Source organism: Anas acuta, chromosome 5 (assembly GCF_963932015.1).
Source record: "Anas acuta chromosome 5, bAnaAcu1.1, whole genome shotgun sequence".
Classification (NCBI taxonomy): Eukaryota; Metazoa; Chordata; class Aves; order Anseriformes; family Anatidae; genus Anas; species Anas acuta.
In genome coordinates, this window is record NC_088983.1 from 11,087,136 (window position 1) to 11,102,983 (window position 15,848).

The following is a 15,848-nucleotide window of genomic DNA, read 5'->3' on the forward strand; positions in this document are numbered from 1 at the left end:
AGTTTACGTCTTGAATCTGCCTCATGCAGGATGGTATTGCCTTCCCAGATTGTTAGCTCTTATCTACTCTAGGAAATAAATAGTCCTTTCCTGTCTTGCTGGATGCACTAATAACTGTAGTCTTACTTGTCATACAATGAAAACTATTTAGGAGACAAATTACTAGGACTGGAATTCCAACAACTGAAAAAAAAAAAACAACCAAAAAACCTCTCTGCTAAGGCTTTTTCACCTCAAGAGATAAGTCTTCGGGTGGTGTGGTTTTGTGTTTGTTTTTTGTTGATTATGATATGCTGAGAAAATTAAGTGGAGCTGTCAATGCACTGAAATTACCTTAAGCTGTCTAAAAATGGAATGGAGAATTTAATTTTCCAAGCAAAGTTATGCCATTTATTTAAGTAATGTTTCTTACTTGGTATAAATTTAGGACCAGTTGTCTTTATTATGTATTACTCTGCAGATATAAGTAAGCTGGAAGGGCAGCTTGCAGACGCAGTGGCTTTTCGGCAAGAACACGAAGACTCTATACATAAGTTGAAAGGACTGGAAAAACAGTGCAGAGTACTGCGGCAAGAAAAGGAGGACCTTCATAAGGTGAATATGGTTAGAAATGGTCACATAAAATAGTTCTAGAACTATTTTATTTTGATTGCAGTTTCGGCATTCGGAATGTTGCTTTTCAAAATATATTGAGATGTTAGTGAGCCCGTTAATCTCGTTAGCAATACAGTTGTTTTCCCAGGTGGCACACTTTTTGAAAAGTGATTGACATCTTACTAATTTTAAGTGTGTTCTGTTAGATGGGAAGACCACCTTTTAGTACTGACTTGTTCACTATGTTTATATCTTGGAAGACAACTGCAGGTTACATCCCCAGGTAGTGACACAAAAGCTAACAGACTGTGTAATCACAAAGCTCAATAGGATTTGGTTCACCCAAGAAATACACATGTTAAGTTTGAAACTGCTTGGGGATGGGAGAGAATTTTCTAAAGAATGGCTTTAGTTTAACTATTTTTTTTTTCAAGATACTTCAATATACCCAGGAGTTAAATTCACAGATTTATGGCTTGTTGTCAGTTATATAGATGCTGAAATATATGAATGAGTAAATAGGGCTAAGTCACTGTGCCAGCTTGAGCCCACTTACTCTTTATAATACCAAAAGGTTAATTACTGCTTGAGGATGACTTTCATATCATTGCTAAGTGATACGTCTGCTACTTACTGATGTGTAAATTACACTTTTATTTGCTTCCTAAAATGTAACAGTATGCTGTGTTAGGTCACCAAAATATTTTACAGTAAAGTAAATAGGAGCTTTGCATATACTACCTACTGCTTTCAATAAAGCCCCCCCCCCCCCCCCCCCAAAAAAAAAAAAAGCTACCTGCATTCAAATATCTGGTTTTTAAAAGATAGATTAGCCATAGTGCTCATCTGGCATTTAGGTGGACCAAAAATAATCCATGGGTCAAAATTTAAGGGGTTTTTGTCCACTGGAATTTAACAGCCTCTCTTCTGTTTGTTACCAGTGATCAGAGTTGGTTTACGGAGTATATGAGTAGCAGAGAAGGCAAATCTGTGCCTCCTGGTTTGTCTACATGCCTTTTTGGAGGTTAATGAATGCTTCTGCAAGACTCCTGCTAATGGCAATTTTTTTAATGTCTCCTGGCCTGTGTACATTTCTTCTGTTGTCTAGTTTCATGCTTTTTTTTCACTGGCAAATGATTTTATGTAAAGCATTTAATTTGTATTTTAATCTTGTTAACTTATGTTAACTATTAGCCGTAAAAAGAAGCTTTTATACTTTCAATTAAAGTATTAGAGCTTCACAGTTTGTTCTGAGGAATCTTCCTCAGTTTTCTTAAGAACTTCACAAGATTTTCTGTAGCCACTCAATGCTGGTAACTGTTTGACAGTTCCCCTGAATGTGTCGTCTGCTAAAACATTCCTTTGAGAAATATTACTATTGTGCAGGTACATGGTGGTAATCTGAAATTACATTTCTTAGCGTTGAGAGGGGCTTGTGAAGTGAGATTTGTATCAAAGACTTGTGGAATAGCAAAGGTCCTCTTGGAACTGCCATCCTAGAAGCAGAATAATTGCTGTCCTGGTATGCTATTGCAGCTGTCTAGCCAGAAGAAATTTGTGTAAATTAACTATTAGCAATCATATTTAGAAATTACCTGAGAGGCTTGAATTTTCAAGTCGTGCTTTATGTAGGTTCACTTCCTTTCTTCTTGGAAAGAATACATAGAACTCAATTTTTTTTAATGTATGTATTTATTTAAACCAGCAACTTGTAGAAACCTCAGAGAGATTAAAGGCACAATCCAAAGAACTGAGGGATGCCCACCAACAGAGAAAGCTAGCAGTTCAGGAATTCTCCGAGCTCAGCGAGAGGATGGGAGACTTGCGGTCGCAAAAGCAGAAGCTGTCCCGGCAACTTCGCGACAAAGAGGAGGAGGTGGAAGTGAGCATGCAGAAAATTGATGCTATGCGACAGGACATCCGTAAATTGGAGAAAATCAGAAAAGAGGTAGCTTGATTAAAATCACTAAGAATAACATTTTCACCTGCTGCTTGTCTGGGATCTCATCTGTGATTGTATTGAGAAATCAGAATCATAAACAGGAATTTACTTTGTCTATAAGAAATTGCCCTGGTAACTCTTCCATATCACTTCACTGCAGTTCACAAATTTGATTCTTGCAGGCTTCAAGTCATAGTCAGCTTGAAACCTAGAAAGCTTAATGCCTTGATGGACTTTGTTGGAGTATTCTGACTCCCTTTTCCTTTTTTTTTCAGATGATTTTTTCTTTAGCTTAAAGGAAGAAAGGTGATACAGCCTACATAAGTGTTTTTCCTTACTCTTTAAGTCAATATAGACAGAGTAGCTGGGTAATAACTTGCTCACAAGTAAATTTCTGATTACTATTCTAGGCAATTTATGGTTTTAAATAAGATGAAATGGGCAACTGGATAACTAGAAGAATGCATAAGAAACAACTATCATGGTTAACGTAGTGTTTTGATCACTTAAAAGCACTCCAATTTTACATGTTCTATGAGTGAACTTTTGAAAAGGAACGTGAGTTTTCTAAACACTACTAGAAATTTACAAGCAAATTAAAGGGCAGACTATGAAAATGGAGTAAGAGGTGAAGTTTCTCAGACCTACCTGTGAATAAGAAGTGGTACTTAACCAGAAAAGGCATAGGGCTGCAGCACCATATTTGAAGCTGCATTCTGCCCTTCTGTCTAGAGCCTATTCAAGTGTTGTTGCTTATTCAGTTAAATGTTTCCGTGAAGGTCTTGATAATGTCTTTGTTCTTGGAAGTTCCTCTGTCCTTCCTTTCCAAACATAAATTCTGTGATTCTGTGATTCTGTGATATGTATCAATCTATCAATCTATTCAGAACATAATCTGTAAGTTTGTTATCTTGGTATACAATTCTACATACAGCGCTTTTAAAAACAACTTTCTTAGTTGAGTTTGAGTGCAGAAAAACAGATTTTATTCTGCCTTGGCTGCATAGTTGCCACTAAATTGTCTTTCTGATACAATAAGCTTTTTGAAGTGGATAAATGGATGATCAAGCTTATTTTGTTCCATAATTGCAAGGTACAAGTGTTCAGTGTTCATATTTGAAGTATTTGACAATAATTTGGCTCAAAGGTCAAGATTTTAAACTCTGCTGCCTTAGGAGATACTGAAGCGTGGAGCTAATCTGTAAATGTGGGAGGCTTTTTTTTTTTCCCCACAACCTCAGTGACTTTCGACTGCTGTTTCCTTCTCTTAATATTGCTGGAAGCTGTGCAGTTATCCCTCCATATATTTGGTGTGGTTTATATCAGTACAAAAAGCCATTTCGAAGTAGTTCTACTTAGAGACAGACAGATGCCTGGATCACTGAAAACAAAACATGACGTTCTGAAATCAGTGTTACAGTGGTGTAATGTAAGATACAAATAAGAAAAAATTGCTGTTTTCAAGGCCCCTAGAAGTTCATTCCTATGAGGAGATGAAATGAATGATACAGATAGCAGTATGTCATGTTAAAATGACTTAAAATTACTTTGATTTTATAGCTAGAAGCCCAGCTTGAAGAAGTTGCTGCAGAAGCATCAAAAGAACGCAAACTTCGTGAACACAGTGAGGCCTTCTCCAAACAACTGGAAAATGAACTGGAAGCTCTGAAGGTTACTTAAGGGCTTGGGAGGGATGGGACATTTTTACTCGTTACATAGAAGTTGCAATATTTTTATTCCAACTGTTGATACCTGTGGGACACTTAGAAGAAACCACAGCATTACTAGAAACCTGACCTGGCTAACCTAATTAGATTTGTTTTTTTATTGAAATACTTTAATATTGTTTAATATCTTGTTAATGTCTTCAAAATGTCCAGTTCTTAAAAATTCTAAGCAGCTATTAAACCAACATGGTCCGAATTTATCTCTGCAGCAGCATTTAATCTCTTAGGGTCATGAAAGCAGAGCAGTTGCTTAGGGGGTTAAATGCTTGAAGAACCTTTTAAACCTCTCAGACCCCAAACAAAATTTTTCCCAAGTGCTACAAATTGAATAGTTCTAATCAAAATAACGGTCCTAAAATATAAAGATCATAGTCTTTTCTTGATGTTTTCTCTCATTCTCTTCAGCTGAAGCAGGGAGGCCGGGCAGCAGGTGCCACACTAGAACATCAGCAGGAGCTTTCCAAAATGAAGTCTGAGTTGGAAAAGAAAATCTTATTTTATGAAGAGGAGTTGGTCCGGCGAGAAGCATCACATGTTTTAGAAGTAAAAAATGTGAAGAAGGAAGTACATGATTCAGAGAGCCATCAGCTTGCACTGCAGAAAGAGATCATGATATTAAAGGATAAATTAGAGAAAACAAAGCGAGAGAGGTATGTTTTGGGATGGGATTGGTTAATCAAGGATTTCCTTTTTGTGTGTACTGTATTGCATGGGTAACTGTACAGGATGGTATTTCACCTTAATTCTGTTTATTCCTCTCTGAAAATCCCTGTCTATGGGTTCAGCAGTGTTACAGTACATGTTTCTATTTCTTGTTGTCCTTAGGCACAGTGAAATGGAGGAAGCAGTAGGAACAATGAAGGAGAAATACGAGCGTGAAAGATCTATGCTTTTGGAAGATAACAAGAAGCTAACAACAGAAAATGAGAGGGTAATTATTTTAGGAAACACTTAAGCAAAATATAATTCTTGCTTTGCTACTTTCTGATGTTGAAAGTGTACTTATTGATCACAATGGGATCGGTAAATGTTCAGGCAATATCTGAGTAAAACGAATGCGGTTCTGGCCATATAAATGTCAGAGATCTAGCTAAATAGTAGCTTTGTTCTTTGCAGAATTGATTTGTGCATCTCAGAGGGCACCAAGAAGTGGGCACTTCCAATTTCTGTTAGGGCTTCACGTAGAGGGAGACATTTACTGCCTGCCTCTCCAATGGCTTACAGTTAAGCTTTATTCCTCACAACAGCCTCTATGCTTTTTTGTTTGTTTTGTTGTTTTTTCCCCTCTCCTTTGTTTTGGATTGTTTTGTGTGAACTGGCAATGTGTTCTTCTGTGCTCAGGAGTTAGTCTCCAGTTCTACAAAAAAAAAAACACGAACTATTTCCTGTTCTTTGGTCTGTGTTAGAACTTCCACACTTCCACATAGCCCCACACAGTGTTATTTGTTCAGATTTTGTATGTGTGTAGACATACACATATGGAAAAAAATGTGAAACTGACATAAGCCACAGGTGAAATTAATGTTTTGTTTCAGCTTTGCTCCTTTGTGGACAAATTAACAGCACAGAACAGGCAGCTAGAAGATGAGCTCCAAGACCTAGCAGCGAAGAAGGAGTCTGTTGCTCACTGGGAAGCTCAGATTGCAGAAATTATTCAATGGTATGTACTGCTTAGAGATCCAGATGGTCACTTTCAACTTTTGAAGTATTGATTGGGCTTTTTTTATGTTTTGCCAGGCACTTTGTGTGTGTCTGTGATCAACAAAAGCGTGGTGCTTTTGAGTGATGATGATGCTGTTTCTCTTTTTGCTTTGCAATATAGCTGAGTAGTTTAAAGCATTTAGTCTTAACTTCTGAGTGAAATTGTCAGATACTATTTAGTGCAAGATACAAAGTTTGGAATATTTTCCAATCACAGAGTTTGGAATATTTTGATAAGCCTAATCATGAAGGTGACTATGATTTAAAAGGTCCATGATAACATATAGAACCCCGCTAGTTGTACAACACAAGAATTTGCATTTAATTCACAAGTCAGTCTTTCCCTCTTATTTTCTGAGTTAACAAACAGTATGCAAGTGTTTTCAGCATGCAAGACCATCAGGTTATCTGTACGTGTCTTCTGCTGGATGAAGTTGAATGTAGTAGGCTGGGCTTTGGAGTACAGTGATTTTTAATGAGATGAATTACTAATTGCTGGCTAATACTTGTGTGGAGGGGCATTTCAGCTACTGAGAGGAGAGGGGCAAGGTGCAGAGAATCATAGAGTACACATACTTGCCCTTCCAGTTGTTAAAGGAGGACTTAATGGTAGCCACTATAAAAACTGAGCAAGTGATATGCAGATAATTTTCCAAAGAATAACAGTGAATCTCTGCAGAACCCTCCATGATAACAGGAGGAAAGCTTCAGTTTCCCTGGCAACTGCCACAATCAAGAGAATTGGATACAAGAAAAAAAAAATAAATAAAAAAAATAAAGCAGGCCATCTGAGCTGTATTCAGTTTCTCTGCTGGGAAAGTTTTTTCCTGCTCTGTCCATATCTGCTATGTTCCTAAATCTAGTGCAAATGCTAGTTATTTGTTGCTGTGAACCATCAAACTGTTCACTAACAATTTCTTGTAATTGCACAATAGGGTAAGTGATGAGAAGGATGCTCGTGGCTATCTCCAAGCATTAGCTTCCAAGATGACAGAAGAACTAGAATCTTTGAGGAGTTCCAGTCTGGGCTCACGAACACTGGTAAGAAAATAGCAAGCATTTGGGCTGTTCTGGGTATGTCTAAGCAGCTGTGTTTTTGGTGTCAGCTACATTCGCATCAATATCTGTTCATAACCAGAATTTGTTTCTAATAAATCCTCTGCTCTCCTAGTGAGTTATTAGTTTTATCTATTTCTTTTGAAATCAATTTGGGTCATATAATCAGAAGCTGATAATCACAGCAGTGCATCTGCTATCACAAACTGCTTCACACAGTAGAGAAGAAACAATAAACCCTTAAAGGGGAGTGTGGAAGTGTACTTCACCTCATTAGATGCAAGTAAATATTTTTAATTGCCATTACAGTGAGATTAAAAATACTTTATTTTGTACAATTATTTTTGTATAAATTTTAACAGGTTAGTATTGTTACAAACATGAGAGATTGTAGCTTTATGTACACCAGGACCTGCCATAGTTTTTTTTTTCCCACATAGTAGTAAAAAGGCTTCCCAAAACTCTGTAAAAAAGAAGAGAGGTGAAGTCCTCATAAAGCATGGTTTCAAAGAGAAAACTGTTTTGCCTTGGCAGGCATTAAATACCTGCAAAGCCACTTGCAGCTAGGCTCAGAAGCCCACGTTCCTAAGCAATGTCAGTCAGCACAGTCAAACTGCCATGCAAAAAGTCAATTTGCTGCTGGTTTATATAGATAAAAGTTACTCGTCACTTCCAAACGTGATTAAGAGAAAACAAGAGAAGATTGACTTCTTATGAACTTTGCCTACATCTTAGAGAGACAATCATTATATTGATAGGTTTAATAGGAAGAAAGATTGGATCAAATGCAGTTGGCCCAGAATAAAGAATGCTTTCTGTTCTTTGTATTACAACTGGTTTTGTAACTTCAGCAGAACCTGATCTAAGGTAATTATTTCTTAACGTAAAAAGTGGCTCTCATTTTCATGAGTGTTGCTTGCAATTTCACGTGTGGCTAGAGAGAATATCCATTAGAAAACACTGAAAATGTTGTCTACATTGAAAAATGCTTGGAAAAGCTTAGAAAATTAGCTTGTGGTGGAGAGGAATTGCATAGTGTATGCAGAAGCATACTATATGCTACTTAACAAGCATGTGAACTGTTTAAGTGAATGTTCTAGATTTTTAAGACCCAGGTTATTTCATTTTCTTCACTTTTTTGCTACTCATTATGTTTTAGGTTAGTGTTTGACATTTACTATTTACATTTATCTCAAATTTGAAAGTCCAATATGTTACAGTATGTCACCATGCAAGTTCTATACTCTTCTTAGTATAACCAAAACTAGCCATTGTCAGTGAGTTCTCTATTTGACAGTCACAGTTGCTGATACACCGTTTTGATTTCAAGTGTGTTGTTTTGGTGGCTTAACTGTTAAAAAAAAAAAATCATTACTTAATTTTTGTGAAATAAAATCTGACTATTGACTGATTTACATGTATCAGAAATAGTGTTCATAATTAATATTCAGTAACTTATTGCAACAGGATCCACTTTGGAAAGTGCGGCGCAGTCAGAAGTTGGATATGTCAGCGAGGCTGGAATTACAGTCTGCCCTAGATGCCGAAATTCGTGCCAAACAACTAGTTCAAGAAGAGCTACGAAAAGTGAAAGATGCAAACATATCTTTTGAAAGGTAATGAGGGCTTTGGTTCTGTTTGAGTTTTTATATGCTGCTCTAGACTGCTGGTTAGGATAGTTACAACTTTTTTCCAATAACCCCATTGCGCCTGGGATTTGGACTTTGCCAGAAAGATCCTACTCTACAGACTGCACATTTCTTACATAGTCAATTATGGCTAAGAGCTATTTTTTCATAGACTAACTGGAGAGCAGACATATTCTTGGGAAGAAAAGACCAAACTAGTATTAGAATAATTTTGTTTGGCAAATACCTGCAGTGTTAACAGGAGTCTTAAGTGCAGTCTTCACTATCCAGCCACATACTGAGGTGCCTTACTAGTGAGATGAGGAAGGGAGAAATAAAGTTAGAATAAAAGAAAAATATTTAGCCCTTCATGCACCTCCAAAAATGGTGTTTCTTAAAACTCTGAGACTGACATTTCTCCGTTTGAAATGTTTGAGATTGTATTTTGATCACATTTCGTTGCTGTAGTAAACTAAAGGAATCGGAAGCAAAGAACAGAGAACTGTTGGAAGAGATGGAAGGCTTAAGGAAAAAGATAGAAGAAAAATACAGAACAGATTCAGGTAATTAAAGTTACTGTATTTCAACAGAATTCTAACACAGCCTGTGGTGTTGCATTTTAGCTAAGTCTGTTATGTTTTGGGTTTTAGGTCTTAAACTTCCAGACTTCCAAGATTCCATTTTTGAATATTTCAACACATCTCCTCTTGCACGTGATCTGACTTTCAGAGTGAGTTATTACACAAATTAACTACAAAAATGTGATAGCCGAGTTATATTTTTATTACCGAAAAGTAACCCTTGGGCTCTACATGGCAAATTTGTATCTGGCCTATTAGCCAAATTAGTGGAACGTAGAATTGGATGTCCAGTAGGTGTTGGATTGATTGGCATTTTGAAGAGAAGCTAGCACCTTTGGGAAATACTCCCAAAAGTTCACATTATTTCTTATTCTACTTTTTTTCTTTGTTAATCTCAAACCTTTAGCTGGAAAATACACATTCAGGTTGTTTTGGAAGGGCTGGCACACCCTATTGCAAATAAGGGATTAAGCGCTTTACTGTTGGAAAATACTAGTTAATAAAAAGAAAAGTATTCACTCAGTTCAAAGGGCATTTAAACAGATATGTAAAATTGTTGGCTCCAGTTCTTAATGGGGTGGTTAGAGTAGAAGGGACTGGAAAGAAAATCAGAGGACCCACAGATGTTGGTATTGTAAGTGTACTGTGACACACCCTCTGATCCTTAGAAAACTAATCATACAAATTGCAGCTCCAACTGGGTGTTTCACTTAGAAAAGTTTGTGCATTCCCTGAGGAAGCAGCTGTTAGATGCAGCATTGAATCACATTTCCTTACTTCATGAACTCTTGATCCTTGAGGATTTTCTGGGATTTTTTTTCTTCAAAACACATGGATAGCTTAGGGTAAAACCAAGAGCTGGAACTGGAAAGAATAATCTGTTATGTTTATGGAGCTGAGTCAAAGGGGCTGAGGTTAAAACCTCATCAGTCTGGTTAGATACTCTATCTGAAATGTGTGCTTTCTGGTCTCTTTTCAAATTGTTACTGGTGCCAAAAAAGAAAGCTTAAGAACATGCTGTGGTATTTGCATATGCATACTTCGTGTATGCACTGTTCCCAGTTACAAAACATCCACGCTGGCTTTCTTGCTGAAGCAGCAAGATGAGCTGTGTGGATGAGGTGGAAGGAGAGAGAGAAACATGATATATACTACTGTCTGGATAATAGCATTTATCTACAAATCTTAATAGTTCAAAACATTGTTTTAAAAAGCACCAAATACTCTTCAAATAGTAACATGTACGATATCAAGCCCATAACTAATCAAGATTCCATTCTACAGATCCAGCAATAAATACATAGTCTGTGGGAACACAGGTGGCATTTTCTGATGAATTGCATTAAAAAATTCCTGATATTGTATTTAGTCATAGCCACTAACAGTTTTTTCACATGTACACATAAAGATAATGTCATATGATCTGGGTTCATTTAGTTTGAATGAATATCATTGGCCCATATAAAACATTTTATTTAGCTAGCCTACTAATATTCCATCTGAAGTTTTTCTGTGGGTGATAAGTGATCATTTTTATCCCTCATATCTGTTACAACAAAGGATTCTGTTTCTTCTTCGTCTACATCTTCTCTGCTAGCCTTTTGGGAAGAAGTAAGTTCTTGCTGGTAGTTTTGTCTCCTTATTTTGTTGTGATCTCTCATAGTAAAAATGGCCTTCTAAAACTAGACATTTTGCTTCATTAGTCTCTCTGTAACTTAATCCACTAAATAGTGCTAGCTTAGTTTTTTTTTAATACCTTTCTACAGGCTTGTTATTTTAGATTCTGTCTATATGACTAAAGCTAAATCATGCCTTGCATTTTTAAATTGTTCATATTACATAATGGTATAATTTGATCTTCATGGCCCAGCCCTACCAATCAATTCATAACAAAAAAAAACAAACAACAAATATCTGAATCTATTTAGTGAGCTAACTGAATTCGAGCCATTTTCCTGTCGAAACTGGCTGGGAAGTGAGTGATTCATTACTCATTGCCTTTAGTGCTAATTACATCATTTAGGTGAAGTCTAATCTGATGTTTGTTAATCATGATTTTCACGATGTCCTCAGAGTACAGTAATACTGCTTCCACACCCAGCTTCAGCTGTGGAATTGTAGCATGCTTCCCCCTTGTGCTGGCAATTAGTAGTTGCTAATGTAAGTGTGAAATTAAAGCTTGTAATGGATGCTAGTGTTAAATTCTAGTGAAATGTAAGACAATATGATTAAGACAACATGGTTATTTTTAATGATAGAGGTGATAATAAAATCAGTGCTCATTTTGGAAAAAAATAATTAAAAAGATTTATGGTGTTACGTGAAGAATTTTTCTTGTGGTGGAATTGGCAGCTGCTGTCTGCCAGAAAAATCCTAGGGTGGTACCAAGCTACCAAGAGAAAATGAGCTATTTTATGGATTATTGCCAAGCTTCTCAGACATCATTCCCTACCCTCATGCAAGAGGATAGACATAGTCTTTCTGGGAAGAGAAGGCTGTTACAGGATTTATGCTGCCTACTACTGGGTTTTGCATTTCAGTGCTTCCAGCTTTACAGCTTTTCCATCAGGTGGCAGGGTTTCTTGTAAGGAAAGGTTTTTTTCAGAGTGGAAAGTTGTTAGATGTATGCATACAGAAATGAATATTTTCTCGATTTATTTTTACAGTGAGCTGTTCATTGTAGCTACCCTGAAATTCTAAGCTGTTGGCATGAGAACACTTCATCTACTCTGTGGTATCTAATTTATCATGTTTGATGTCACTTTTGCAGACCAGCTCTATTAGTGAGCAGGAAACACAGGGTCCCAAATCAGAAGTTTCACCATCTACTTCAGTTGTAACTGCAGAGCAACAACAAGAAGTAAGGGAACCATTATTTTACCCTGAAGAGTAATTCAGTAGAAAGTCTCTGTCTTGTTCATTATAAATATATATTGCAGCATTTGTTTTGAAGAGGCAGAATTGAATGTTGTTTATGTGTAACTTGTCAGTGTTAATTGCATCTGCTTTAAGGGGTTGCAAATGAAACCTTTCTGTTGGCTCTGTGTATGTTGATGTACCTCATTTTCATATGTTTTCTGTAATGCTGCTTGTTTGTTAGTGTGCAGGCTTTCCTGTGAGTGCTTTAAAACACAATCTGTTTCTGCTAAATCAGAATGGCAATGTGTATGACAATTAAATTTCCAATAATTTTTGAAAAAAAAATAATCAGAAAACGATAAGCTTTGCCACCCCAAGATTAAAACAAATTCTTGAAGCCTCGTTTTGCTCAATTACAGTTTTTTGTGATTCAGGAACCAATTCGGCTTCAGAGGATGCCTGCAGCTCCTTCCCCCACCATTCAATCCATTTCTCTAGCTGTACCAAAGGTAGGGGGACTGTACTAACTAACCTTATTCTGAAGAACTAAGGAAAATTACCATTTATAAATTAGCCATCTGTGTTTGTCCTGTTTGGGTTTGTCGTATGTTGTTTCTTTGTTAGGTCTCTGGTTTTACTCAAATGTTACCAAATGCAAGTTGAAGGGGTTTAATTTGTCCAAAGGGGTGACAGAAAAAATACTTGGTTGTAGGATTTGGTTTTAGTGTCTTCTGCAATTTAAAATAATAAATACTGCTGTTTTCTTGCAGCACCTTTTTACAAGCTGCAATTATTTAAAAGCCCAAGTTTTATAATATGTGCTCTGATACATTGGAGGGTGGAGGGTGAATGGAGATGCTTGCATTATCTAAGTACAGAAGTTGAACTGTTTTTCTTGTTTGTCCTGAATGTATCTTTCAGCCTAAAGCTCACCAGCTCAGTATCAAGTCATTCACAAGCCCTACTCAGTGTAGTCATTGCACCTCTCTCATGGTGGGATTAGTTCGACAAGGTTATGCCTGTGACGGTGAGTCAGTTAAACTTCCTGCTTTTTCTGCAAGTTGTCCACCCAACCCCACAAAGTTATCCCCAAACACTAATGTATTTTAAGGCAGTGCTTGGAGAAGGAGTGAAAGAGAAGGGGTGGCTATCACTGAATGGTTCTCTTTTTATTTCCTTTTCTTCTTTTTCTCCTTTCCTTTCTTCTATCATAGTCAAAAAATTAGCTTAAGCTCTCACGGTTCCCTTTCTGTCAATCCTGCTACCATTAGTGATGTTGTAGTGTGAGTTGAGCAGGGAGGTGGGAGTGTTTTCTGTCTGTATAGTGAAGCAAAAAGATAACAGGGATGCTGTGGTAATGTATGAGTCCTGATCATAAACCCTGTGTGTTGGGGAGAGCATTTGCTAGGCTTTTTGGTCCATAGCCAGCCTTACTGTCCATTAGGTTTATTTACAGTGCTTTCTCTGATGCCTGTGTCACTATTGAGTTCCATGTTTGAGTATATGGGGGTATTGTTACATGGAAATGCTTCTCTGTATCATGATGAGACACAGGAAGTCGGTGAGAATTCCACGTATCTGTTCAAAACACTATAAATAGTTTAATTGTATTTCTTTCCCCAGCTTTGTTCTTGCTATGGCACCCACTCCACTGACACTTCCAGCATCATACTCAGATTGTATCATCTGCCCTAAGGTGCTTCTTTCCTGGCAGGTCTTCGGGCAGTTCTTCCCCAGAAGCACCTACTGCTCTGCCAGCACTTGCCCTGGGGCTGCCTTTTCTCTCCTGCTGACAGTTCTGAACTCTTGTTTTGCACCTTTTCCTTCCTTTTTTTCCCCCCCTTAGTGTATCTATCAATTTCACTCTTCTATTCTCATGTGTTTTCATTAAGCAGTGCATCATTAGTTTCCCGTTTGCCTCCCCTGCTTCAGGTCTTGATAGCTACAGAAAAAACTAGAATCACCTTGGCATAAGAATAGAGATGACTCCATCAGAACAAAACTTGCCATGTTCCATTCCCAATCACTTGCTTTTCCCACTTCCTCCTCTTCTCTGTTGCTGGAGAGTGCAGTAAAATACAGTTGTACTTTCAGAGCCTGTGGACCTGACTACATCACGTAGATTTTTCCCTGTTCTTCAACTAGTGTGCCTTGGCTTGCACAGTCCCAGTAATTATAATGCCTCCTGAGAGAGCTGAATTTATTATCTGGTCATGGGCAGCACCTACAGAGCTTTGTGTGCATGGCATTATGGTAAGCCTCGGAAGGCAGTGCTCCCCCTGGGAGCAGGCTGCATCTCAAAGAGCAAGCCAAGCAGCCTGCCCTGCCCTGGGCTACCTGCTCTCCTGGCTATTCCGAGTAGCATCATGAGCAGGTTTGTAGGCCAGTCTGGCTCCTGCAGATGCATGCTGTTTGCAGCTGCCATATTTTTCTGTCTTAAGTGAAGTGTCATATATGCTGGGCTTTATGTAGTCCTTCCAGGTGAGATACTGTATAAACGAGTCCGTTGTCCCTTGCTGGTGTGCCACAAAGTGGTGTCATTGGTAAGAAAGGACGCAAGGTTAGTGTAGGATACATTTGCTCCTAATTTGAACTCTGAAATGTATATATGCCCCTTTCATCATACAGTATATTTCTGCTTTGTTATACATTCAAGGCTGTTGCCTGTGATTAATTCTTTAACACTTTCTATTTTTTGTCAGTTTAGTTGTACTTTTTGTATCAGTAGACTCTCTTGCATAATTACATCCTATTAAACACCTACTATGCTTACCTTGGCTCTTACCACTGTCCAATAATTTTTATTCCTCCCGTCATTAATGTATATTCTCTTCTGCAATTGGGTTGGTTGCTTCTTAGCACCACTGAGGCTGACCAACTCCTTTTCCTGCTGGAAAATGCTTTTATAAGTGACATTGAGGTGTGGAGTTACTTCCTGCTCAGGGAAGCATCAGGTTTAAAAGGGCACGTAAAAGCACCGTGGAGAGTCTCCTACAGTATCTAGGTGTGCTCACTCCTTTAGCATAGTGGGCTCCTGCTATGTTTGACTGGCAATTTCAGTGTAACTAATTAATTTGCTGCTTGTAAGGGTAGACTGTTAATCTCCTGTTATGATTCACTCATACATGCATTTCACTGTGGATTTTCTCTTTTGTACTTAGTGTGTTCATTTGTATGCCATGTTTCCTGCAAGGATAGCGCGCCTCAGGTCTGCCCTATACCCCCTGAGCAAGCCAAAAGGCCTCTTGGAGTAGATGTGCAAAGAGGAATAGGAACTGCCTATAAAGGTTATGTCAAGGTAACAGCCTTTTTGGTCTTGGGGAAGAGAACAATACTACAGTTATACAGCTTGGAACCTCTAAGTATGTTTAAATGTATCTCCTAAACTGGGCTAAAGCCTTAATATGTGCCATCTTTGTAACTTACTTAACATTAGTTGCATTAGATGTGGGGAAAAAAAAGTTGATTTTATTACAGGAGCTAAAGGTTAGTAGCTAAAATGTTCTTAAGTCCCAGGGGGGTGTAGGGAGAAGGAATTTTAAGGAAAAATTTCTGCCATAGTTGATGTAAACATAACATAAAAGCAAAACTGCCCTACCATTTTGGCATTTGTGTAATACACAGGCCACATTGTTTATCCTAAAGCTACATAATGTATTTATTAAACTGTAACAGAGGATGTTTGAGCTTAAGGGAAAAAAAAAGATTGATTACTTGATTTTTTCACTCCATTTTGAAGGGCAAGTAAAATGTGTTCAGC

The 15,848-nt window shown here is 37.7% G+C and overlaps 1 protein-coding gene across 9 annotated transcripts in view; it reads left to right on the forward strand.

Moving 5' to 3' along the window:
* The window catches only part of CDC42BPB (CDC42 binding protein kinase beta), a 94,282-nt gene that overhangs the window by 59,104 nt on the left and 19,330 nt on the right, over window positions 1–15,848 (forward strand). For 2 of the 9 annotated variants that reach the window (XM_068682680.1, XM_068682682.1), the window contains exons 12-26: window positions 461–594; window positions 2,300–2,542; window positions 4,097–4,207; window positions 4,669–4,913; window positions 5,089–5,194; window positions 5,799–5,923; window positions 6,900–7,005; window positions 8,488–8,636; window positions 9,117–9,211; window positions 9,299–9,378; window positions 10,790–10,840; window positions 12,000–12,089; window positions 12,508–12,597; window positions 13,010–13,115; window positions 15,250–15,386. In XM_068682680.1, coding sequence (XP_068538781.1) covers window positions 461–594; window positions 2,300–2,542; window positions 4,097–4,207; window positions 4,669–4,913; window positions 5,089–5,194; window positions 5,799–5,923; window positions 6,900–7,005; window positions 8,488–8,636; window positions 9,117–9,211; window positions 9,299–9,378; window positions 10,790–10,840; window positions 12,000–12,089; window positions 12,508–12,597; window positions 13,010–13,115; window positions 15,250–15,386 — 1,868 coding nt within the window. The remainder of the gene's footprint in view (window positions 1–460; window positions 595–2,299; window positions 2,543–4,096; window positions 4,208–4,668; window positions 4,914–5,088; window positions 5,195–5,798; window positions 5,924–6,899; window positions 7,006–8,487; window positions 8,637–9,116; window positions 9,212–9,298; window positions 9,379–10,789; window positions 10,841–11,999; window positions 12,090–12,507; window positions 12,598–13,009; window positions 13,116–15,249; window positions 15,387–15,848) is intronic. The other 7 variants (XM_068682684.1, XM_068682686.1, XM_068682687.1 and 4 more) reach the window with 5 other exon arrangements.